This window comes from Pogoniulus pusillus, chromosome Z, assembly GCF_015220805.1.
Source record: "Pogoniulus pusillus isolate bPogPus1 chromosome Z, bPogPus1.pri, whole genome shotgun sequence".
Taxonomy (NCBI): domain Eukaryota; kingdom Metazoa; phylum Chordata; class Aves; order Piciformes; family Lybiidae; genus Pogoniulus; species Pogoniulus pusillus.
This window is the reverse complement of record NC_087309.1, coordinates 64,213,641-64,224,624: the sequence shown is the minus strand read 5'-3', so window position 1 is coordinate 64,224,624 and position 10,984 is coordinate 64,213,641. Positions and strand designations below refer to the sequence as shown.

Sequence of the window (10,984 nt, the reverse complement as noted above, 5' to 3'; positions counted from 1 at the left end):
AGAAAAGAGCTCTTCATACTGAAGTGCCCAGGAGATACAGAAGTTTGCAGAGCCAGTAAAGCAAATCCTTTGAACATGTTATAAGTAAAAGGTACTAGTCTGGGAAAATGTGTCCAAAAGTTGTTTCCAGATGAACCAGCTGATGTTCCCTGTCCTTTCACTAAGAAGAAAGATCAGCCAGTGCCAAGATCACAGAATCACAGAAACATTCTGGTTGGAAAAGATCCTCAGGATCACCAAGTCCAACCATTATCCCTGCTCTACAAAGTTCACCCTTAAACCATATCCTCAAGCACCACATCCAGATGACTTTTAAATACATCCAGGGCTGGTGACTCAACTACCTCTCTGGGCAGCCCATTCCAGTGCCTGCCCACTCTTGCTGTGAAAAACTGTTTCCAAATGTCCAGTCTAAACCTACCCAGTCACAGCCTGAGGCCATTCCCCCTTGTTTTATCCCTATTTACTTGTGAGAAGAGACCAGTAGCAGCCTCTCCACAATGTCCTTTCAGGTAGCTGTAGACAGCAATGAGGCCTCTCTTCAGCCTCCTCTTCAAACTAAACAGCCTCAGCTCCCTCAGTTGCTCTTTGTAAGATTTATTCTCCAGGCCATTTACCAGCTTTGTTGCCCTCCTCTGCACTTGCTCCAGTACCTCCACATCTCTCTTGTAATGAGGTGCCCATAACTGAACTTGAGGTGTGGCCTCACCAGACCTGAGTACTAGGGGACAATCACCTCCTTATCCCTGCTGGACACAGTATTTCTAATACAAGCCAGGATGCCATTGGCTTTCTTGGCCACCTGGGCACGCTGCTTCCTCATACTGAGTTGCCTGTCAATTAGAACCCCCAGGTCTCTTTCTGCCAGACAGCTTTCCAGCCACACTTCCTCAAGACTGTAGCATTGCTTGGGGTTGTTGTGGCCCAAGTGCAGGACCTGGCATTTGGCCTTGTTGAAGCTCATTCCATTAACATTGGTGCATTGTTCCAGTCTATCCAAGTCCCTCTGTAGAACCTCCCTACCCTCATGATGATCAACACTACCACCCAAATTGGTGTAATCTGTGAACTTTCTGATGACACACTCTATGCCTTCATCTAGGTCATCAATAAAGATGTTAAACAGAAGTGGTCCCAACACTGGCCCTTTGGGGACGCCACTCGTGACCAGCCACCAGCTGGATTTAACTCCATTGACCACCACCCTTTGAGGCCTTTCATCCAGCCAGTGCTTTATCCAGCAGATCAGTATCAAGATTGGACTTGGACCAGCAGGTTTTGCAGAGCACTGAAATGAAGATAAAGGGGCTAACCTTCATAGAGGTTTGCCCTTGTGAAATTCTTTCCCATTCTGAGTAATAGAAGTTATGCTGACATTTTCAAATAAATTCTGTTGTAATTACTGAACATCACACAAAGGCAGTTTCCACTTACTTTGATGGTTTTATGTTCCACTATATTTATGGGCATTGTAGGCCATACAAATTTTAACTTCAGTAGAACCCTGAGGCAAACAATTACACACCTCAATTCTACTTGCATCTGAATGGCTTCCTCTTGCTTGCTTTGAATGTGTCACCTGGTAGTTTCATATGATGGCTCTTATTTCTTGCTTTGGAAATAAATGATCAATCATTCCTAAAGATGTCTTTCCTTTTTTAAAAATAGGCTAGTTCAAGGTCTTAATGTACAGGTGCAGGTGAGAAATGTTTGTATGACTTTCACTTATTTCAGCAAAAAAAGCTCTCAAGCTCCTATTGTCACCAGATGTAAATTAACAGAAGTTTAGCAGAGTCTCCCTCATCTGTTGTTTTTTTTTTTTTTCAAGAGACACCAAAGAGTGGACTCTATAAATTAAAATAAGCATGGTGACATCCTAGGAAAAGCACTGGACTGACGTGCAGAAAAATCTCTCTTTCATGCTTCTGTAGAGTGATGTTAGGCCAAACAGATCACACCCCTGATACCCTACCCAATCTGGCTAATGATAACGGTATCTGTTGTAAAACAACTTGAGCTAAATCAATTCAGAAACCTGGAGGCTTTGTGCTTTTCTGTTGGTTTTGTTTTGTTTTCCCAAGTGGATTAGTCCAAAAGAAAACAAACCCTCAAGATCGAAGATTTGAAGAAGTAGCAATTATTTGTTAGTAATGCCACAGAAATCTCATTGGAAACAACTTTTCCCAAGAAAAATGAGGGCTTGCAGCTTGGTGTTAGCTGAGGAAGAACTGGAACTTCTAGTGGAAAACTCCATGCACCTGAAATAACTTTATTGTACTGAATTTTTAAAATACAACTACATTCTCTGTACACACATTCTCCCAACTCAGAAGAGAATGCAACTTTTATCAGAGGTATAACTCTACGTGGAATACTTTATTTTCTACAAACATTTATTTTTGCATTTCTTCCACCAATAAAGCAAACATAGCAGTCTATGCAGCATATGTTATAAAAATGAGATTTACAAAGAAGGTAGAAGAAATAAGGCATTAAAAACCCTAATCACTGGTGTTTACTGCTAACACATTTAATATATAATTCTGCATTCATTTTCAGCCATTTTTTTTTCTTCAGGAATCAAACACCACACTCCTTTCCAAATAGAAATGTAATTAATTCCCCTTGTTCAACAATTAATCAGTTCACAGTTTCTACTTCAGTATTGAACATGCATATTGACAGTTCTTTATGTGAAAAGGAAAGAAAAATGAGGAAACAGCACCCAAGTTTTAGTCACAGTTTTCAAAGACAGGTCTTAGCAACAATCATAAAGTGTGTTTCAGGAGAGAATTGTAGTCTTCTACCAGTTTCTTCCTCTCATTTAATTTTTCCAGTATGGCATCCATTAAGTACGAGGCAAAAGGAAACTGAAAAAGAAACACAGTAAGAAAAATGATCATTGAACTTTATTTTCTTCATGCAAAAAAATATTTACTCAATAGCTTTAAACCATTAGATTTCACTTAGCTCTGACAACTACACATGCACCTTTCTGATCTTTAAAAGTTACCTGCATAGTACTGTCTGAAAATTTACTCTCTATCATAAAAATGATAAAAGAACAGAGTAAAATGAAAAAGGATAAATGCCTTATTGAACAATTCATGCTTTACTGACCATGTTAATGATGTAAACTGCAGTACCAGCATCTCTGTCGTTTATCTTCAAACAGCTGATCAATAAAAGGTTACAGTCATCTTTAGGGCATGCAGAAATAGTACTGTGTGTTTAGTACAATCAGGAGGATGAGATAGAATTACCAGTACAGCTCCCAGTGCTGTGGCAACTGCCTTAGACTCACACATGAAAACTTGCAAACAAGAAAATCCCCAAAGCAAATCAAAACCCAAACCCTCCAATTGCACTGATTGAGGTATGACATAAACATCTGCTCCTCTAAAATATTACAACAACAACAACAAAACCTCTGTATTTACCTATTTGCAGAGAAAAGAGAAATCCTTTTCCATGTCTGTTACATTAAAAATATGTATTTCCACAACTGATGTCTTCAAAGAGCGAGATTTGGTGTACCTTTCAGTGTCACTGCTTTAAAGCTTAAAGAGGTTTTCTTGCAAAGGCTTGGTGCACCGCTGGTAAAAAACGCTAGTCAGTGCAGCTCCACCCTGCTAGGTGATCAGTGCTGCACTGAAGCAGAGCAGAACAGTGTTTTGTTAACCCCTGGAAAGTCTGTCAGCTTTCTTAAACTCCTGGTGAGAGCAGTGGTGACCGAGGGGTCAGTCTAGAGCAAAAAGTAAGAGCTGACACTCATATCAGAAGAAGAATTATTTTCCTTTAATAAGGCCACCAGAAATAAATTAAGAAAGCAAAATACAGCAGCTGCTTGAGCAGATCAATCACAGCTTCCCGCTTTTCACAACTGCAGTTCAAGGAAATACTTCTCCATCTAAAACCACTCTCCAGTTACACACTCACATAATGCTGTTCTGACTTATTTTTTTCACTTCCCTATTTCACATGGAAGCGAAAATTGTATCATACTTACACCAGACAGAGCACTGCCTGCTTCCTACAGAAACAAAAAAAAACCCAAAAAAACAAAAAAAAACCAGAAAAACTCAGACATGGAAGTACACCAAATACAAATGATGTCATGTCTGAACTAATATAGAGATAAGAATCTACACACTGATAGCTATGATTACTACCAAATTAGAGGGGAAAAAGTAAAATTCTAACAAGCCAGCAAGGAAAATCTAGTTCATAGCAAGCATCTGTCATGAGGTGACAATAATGGCAGCCCTACATGTTGCTCAACAGTCACATTGCAGTGACAGAAAAAGCAAAATAATGTGCATTATCTCCCTTTTCTACAGGAAAGCACCTTTGAAAATGTGGTATTTGCTGGCCAGACATGTCTCCATCTGTCATAACTAATTTCTGTCTCTGGCAAGATTTTTCTAGCAGTCATCTACACCTGTCAGCTTTCTCCTGTACACTGTTGCAATGACTTTTTGGGGAACAGAAGAATCCAGTTCACTGAGCACAGATCTATGCAGTAATAGAAGATGTAATCTTATCTGAAATTTTGTGACACTTACTTGTTACTGCACTTGCTTGTATTTGCCCCAGTATCCTGTTCACTTTACTCTCTCCTTGTCTAAACATGTTTTAGAGATTTCGAGTCAATGGTGTTCACTACACCATTGCCTTAAAGTCTCTAATTCTTCTTGCTGAGCTTGACTACATTCATTTCAGATACATTTCACCTCCTGCATGTTGTGCCTGAGATGAATGGTTTCTTATTGATATCTCTGGTTCATGTAATTGTAGCTACATTTCACTTGCTGCTCACTACTCTCTGTGGCTTCCATGTCAAAGCAAAATGATCTTTCAAGAATTCTTTCCATTTAAATAATTCATTTAAAATCGAGGGCATTTGAAAGTTGAATGTTCTGTCATTCTTTCAACATTTGTTGGTTTCAGGGAAAATGCTGTATGATGTTGGGATTTTGGGGGGGCTTTTGTTTATTTATTTGTTTTTTAATCATGCACTCGGAACTTCATCTTTAACAGAAGCCCGTCAGGTTTACTTTTAATGATAACTCTGTAACTATCCTGAGAAACTTCCCTCTACATTTCTCAATGCCTCACAAGCATTGCAGATGTCTCTACACCAAAGTACTCATCCCAACTTCCAAACCTGCCATTTGCTTTGGAAAGGCTTTGGCAGTTCACTGAGTGCACAAATACATACCTGAGGAGTGAAAGTTTGTTTATACCAGTGGTAATTATATACTTAAATACAAAATGACACTTCCTTCAAATGTCTTCCAGTTACCTGTGTCACAAACCACTTATCTGAACACTGAGCCACAACATCAAAAATATCCTAAATCAGTATACTGTGGTGAGCTTTAAGAGCTGTAGTACTTAACTGACTCGCATAAATTCAGAAAATTCAAAAGCACAAACTACATGTGCATGATTTAAATAATTTATTTCTAAAATGTATTTGTCTTTGCCAGAATTACAGACTTCTTCTCTGATTACCAGAATAGCAAACTATTTTCACTAAGCACATGTATATACATATACACTGATTTGCCAGTAAAAAAGACTCATAATGCATGCAAGGCAAAATTGTTATTCTAATGAGACCCGGCATCTCCATTCACAGAGTACAGTTTTACTTGGCCTCTGCTTCACAGAATCTATAATGTATTAACATGAAAATGAAAGTATTACTTTCTGTAATACATGAATGAGTGGTTACACCTACTTTAAATCTCCCAGCATGGATCATCGTGTAATACATTTTGCCAACAAAACTGCCCAAGCATACTGCAGAGCTGCCTCAAATTGAATTAAGTGAATCACAAACAATAACCTAAAATAAAATAACAGAAACAGTTTATAATGTTCAAAGTGCCCTAATTTCATTCCAGATTGTCAGGGTTCAGAAGAAAATTAGAAAAAATGTTTCACTCTGCTAATGTTATTTTCCCATTCTGCTTTCCAATGGCTGTACAAATATGACAATTTAAATATCTACGTCCTTGTCTGCTCAGGAGATCCTGAGCAAACAAACCACTCTCCTTGCTTTCAGTCCAGGGCAAGTGATATCAAATGGTTTTGTCTGTGTGCATGAATTAAAACATAGTTTTATACCATAATGAATTGCCAATGCACATGAGGTCTTATTCCTATAATTACAAGAAAATCATAGTTACTTTTTGATGATCTACTATCAGTGTTAATGTGCCCAGGATATGACTGTGTGTTTTAAGGTGCAGGTATTTTAACACCTGGTGAAAGTGGTGAGCGTGCACCAGTGTGTTTATGCACGTGTAATACGTAACTCTGTGTGTCAGCAGAGGACAGGCAAAGAGCAAAGACCTTTTCAAAGACAAGACAGACACAGAATGGATAGAGACTAAGGAAAGCAAAGCAGGGGAGTTCTAACCCAAGAAATTTGAAGGAAACAACCACAGCTGTTAGTGCACCCCCAGGAGACACCAGAGGAAATCTGTTTCTAGAAGCCAGTGCAAATGCTAAAAAAGAGGTTGGGGGAAATCCATAGTGGTAAAGAGTGACTTACACTGTTCTAAAATGCGTTCCAGAGATGGATTATACACATACCTATACAGTGCCTACAAAAGAGTGTGTGTGTGTGTGTTTCTGCAAGTTTTCACAGTTGTAATATAATTTGTAGATTCATAATGAGGTCATGAGAGGAAAGATTTTCTTTGGCAGCTTTGTTTATGTGAGGTATGATATCCCAAGGAGTACACAGGGCAGAAGGGAAAGCAAATGCTGTTGTATATCTGACAAGGGACATGCTAAATCAATGCTGTAATTTGGTTCAGTGCTTGGAAAAGTTAGGCAGATGATTCGTACTTTACTGAAAAATAGTTCTTGGAGACTTCAGATGGTAATCTGGATTGGGTTAACATGCTGGGCTCACATACAACTTTATTAACTGACTGTTCCAAAATGCTGTTCCTTGTAGTCACAGGGAATGAAAGCCATGAGTGGTACAAGGAATCTTGTCTAAATTATTGAAAAGAAGTCATCCTTTTGGTTTAGCTGTATAACTTTCCTGTAATGGGAAAAAGGCTAAAGAAGGGTTTCTTGTTTGTTGGTTTTAAAAAATTATTATGAGAGTGCTACTATACTGTGCCAGATTCAAATAATAAGACATAGACACACCCAGATGTGAGGAAGAAAGTAGGTAGAAGCCTCATCAGTTGCCCACAAAGCTGTAAAGACACAGACACTGAGATAATCACAGTTTTCCTCTACTTTCCCAAATATCACAAACTGCTACAAACTACAGCTCTCCCAGCTTTCCTCCCTGTTGCAGAGGGGGATTCTCAGTGCCTACGCCTATTTAGTGGAGGGGAGAAATTAATTGGGGTGATATAATTTTATATAAAAATATAGATTTATTAAAATCAATATTCTGAACTCTTGCCACCCCCAACGGCTGTATATTAATATTAAAGGTCAGTACATGGTTATGAAAACAATCTAGGATAAAATACATACAGGACTTTGTTATTTAACTAGCAAACATTCAAACTATAAACAGAGAGAGGAGTTTTCCCCGTGGCTTGATGCTGTTTGGGGTCTTATGCTATTTGCCCAGCAGAGTGAGCTGAAACTAATTCTGCTCTATGGCAGAGGCAACAGATATTACAGAGGTATTGCAGCTTTTATTCACAAGTCTTATTAATTATTAATCACCCTCCGGGGCTGCTGTCTAATGTCCAATTCTCCAGGGTCTCTGCCTGTGGACTCTGAGGCTGGAATCATCCCGGCTTGAGGGGAGAGGATGAATCTTCCCAGCTTGTGGGGATACAGGTTTTCTCTAACCTTTTCTCCTGGCAAAGAGGCAATCTCTGCCTTTGGTGCTGCTGGCTTCTTCTGGATGCTGTGTCCAGGACTTCTCAGTTGGCAGGATTTGAGGAGCAGGAGAATATCGTGCTGTCTCTGGCACGGTTCTTCATGGCTAGCAGGCCATGTGTGTGTGCAGACACTCCAGAATCTGCTTCCTGGTTATCTCAATGGCAATGGCTTTTACCAGGCAATGATAGGCAACAGGCATGCAAAGTGTGCATGGCTGCTGGGAGTCTGAGCTCCATAGGTAAAGGCAATGCAGCATCTGGTCCTGATAGCACGATAGCATGCAGATGTGCACAGCTGGCTTAGGAGACTATAGGCTCCTCATATATATATTATAGGCAGGCTTAAATGAGCTCTGCAAGAAAGGTACGCAGGCAGGTGAGCTGCAAATGAGTCAAAGCATGAGGGTCTGAGCCTCTGAGCTATCAAGGTAGCGTCTGAGCAACTGAGTGCTGCAAGTGAGGGTCAGAGCGGCTGAGCTATGCAGGGTCTATGCCTGAGGGTCTGAGCTGAGCACGTTGTTTACCTGTGCACCTCTATTTATTGACTGTGGGCTGAGATTAATGGTCTGTTTGGCCACTAGAATGACCAATCAGGTTAGCAGTTAGCCAAACCTTACCATAGTAGGCAGAAGGTTCTTGCCTGGACTATCCCAAATATAGGGATCACATGGGTTTACCCCAGAGAGATATGAGATGGGTGTGTGGGGGCTTACACAACCTGTTTACAACCAGGGGGCCTGGCAGAAAAACATGTCCAGGCATGCATAGGCATAAATAAGCCTCTTTTCGGGCCTACAGGCCCTCCACGACACTCCCCCATGCCCAACCACTAATACATAATCAATCTGTTTCTAAACATGACTCAGATACCTATGTGCAAGTAACAGCACACACACACACTTGTGAATCCTCTCTGCATACAGGTCCTTTTACCTTTCATCCTAATGCCGGTTATTAAGATGTTTCAGTTTTATACTTTACTGATCCACTCCAGTCACTGAGTGTTAGCATACAAATGTGAAAAGGCAGCTGAAAAACACACTTGTTGGCTGTTCAAGATGTAGGTTTATATAGCAAGTGATTATTATTATCTCTGTAGAATTTGGAACATGATTATTTGATTCTTACTTACATAACACCCTGATACAGATATGCTTCTATATAATATAAGCTTCTTAGCAGTGGTGTAGTTTCTCATGTGTTTCTATAGTGGTTGATAAAATAAGGACACAAACTCTGACAGGGGTCTGCAAGCCTCAGGAATGCAAAAATATTTACCACTTAAACATGAACATTCTTGTAAGGCTGATAGAAATTAGACTTACTCAAATCACAAGAGTATGGAAAATAAAGGCACAGATAAAGTGTAAAGCAGAGGTGTGCTATTCTTTAAGCATTACACTTTAGGGGAATCTATAAAATGACAGTAAAAAGCAACTAGTGCTTCTTTCAGTCCCTCCAAAAATTCTAATGCAGCAGTAAAATGGCATATGTCAGTAATAAAAATAAAATGTCTATGACATTTTAAATGTTATCGTACTGTCACAGCAGAATAAAATTAGCTTGAAGAATGATCTAAAGGGATATGATGCAGTTCATTATGTATAACAGCAATAGCAGCAGTTCCCAGTGTTCATAAAGGTTTCTCCATTAAATTTACCTCCAGTCAATAATTAGGAGTCCACAAATAAACCTAGGCAATTAAATCAATACTGCTGGGCAATTATGTTCTGAAGGCCTGGCTCAATGGCACAAAAAGACACTATATCAAACTGCAATATTAAGTGATCTTATGCAATCTTCAACTGAACATTTTCTCATAGTAACAGGAAAAAGCAAGCCTGAACCCTTGTTCAAGATGCAAGCTGGTACACTGTTTGCCAGCCTGTACTACTAAGTGACCAGTCTGTTAAGAGCAAAGTCCTGATAGAAAGCTTTAGGGTTTTTTTGATCAAAAAAGTTACCAACACCTACAAAAACAAATCACAACCAAATTCTTTAAAAGATACAAGTTAAGCATTTTCTTCCACAAGCTTCTCCCAAATAGAGACCGAGAAATCCTAGGAATTTCCATTCCTGTGACATGGACGGAAATGAAAAGCAGAGCTGGCTGCTCCCCAAAAGCACCAATCCTCCTGCAATCCTAAGGATGTTCAGCTGGCCAAGAATTACTTTCACCCTTAAAGCTCCTCCTGAGGAACCCCACAAGATGGAGCAAAAGTCACTGAAAACCACTATTAACTTGTACACAACCTTATGTGGCTAAGAGTAATGAGCTCCTCTGCCTCAGCTAACATTTGCAATCCCAATGCCGCTGGTTACATAGTGAACACTCCCCTTGCCCCCCACCCTGTGCCTCCATGCCCTGGTGTTTGCTATCTGACTATATCAGATGATAATGTGATAAAATTCTGCTTAGGATTTAAAAAAAAAAAAAAAAACTAAAGAATGATAACAAAAAATAGAGCAAGAATTCTTCATCGTATTTTATTAATCTGATTCCTATTTTGGAGACCCAAAATGTAGACAGAATATTGAGAAAAGCAAAACAAAACCAAAAGTGAATGCAAATTAGTGAATAAAAATATTTGTGCTTTTACTGCTAAGTTCATTGTAACACTGTGAGATCAAATTAAAATGCCAGTGTTTCTAACAAAGCCAATAAAAAAGCAAACTTGTTGTTTGCATCTCCTTCCCTGCAGCAATTAAACAGTCTTAATCGTATTAAGTTTTTACAATGACAGTGGGAAGAACTATGACATCTCATAAATCTGGTCATAGGACACAACCTAGACACAAAAGTGATTAATGATAAAATGTAGAAATCTGAATGTGAGCATCCCCTTGAAACAGCTTTCAAAATATTTTCAGCCATTCACATTCTTAACTGAAATTAACATCACTAAGGGACCCCTGCTAGCGAATATGCATAAGGAACACCAGATTTACACATAAAATTTTATTTATTTTCAGACATCAGCTATCCATCAGCTGAATAAAAAGGACAACTGAAATATAATGGAAAAGTTTCAACAGTCAGTGTGTGTTGTCAATGATGTCCAAACAAAAGCTAACTATGACTAGAAAAGCAGGGCTCTCACCTGCCAATA

At 39.2% G+C, this 10,984-nt stretch overlaps 1 protein-coding gene across 1 annotated transcript in view; it reads right to left on the bottom strand.

Annotated features, from left to right (window-relative positions):
- Positions 1–2,286: 2,286 nt before the first annotated feature.
- Positions 2,287–10,984, bottom strand: part of CNTLN (centlein) — a 250,261-nt gene continuing 241,563 nt past the window's right edge. The window contains 1 exon segment of the mRNA XM_064140410.1: positions 2,287–2,870. Coding sequence (XP_063996480.1) covers positions 2,769–2,870 — 102 coding nt within the window. The 3' untranslated portion in view covers positions 2,287–2,768.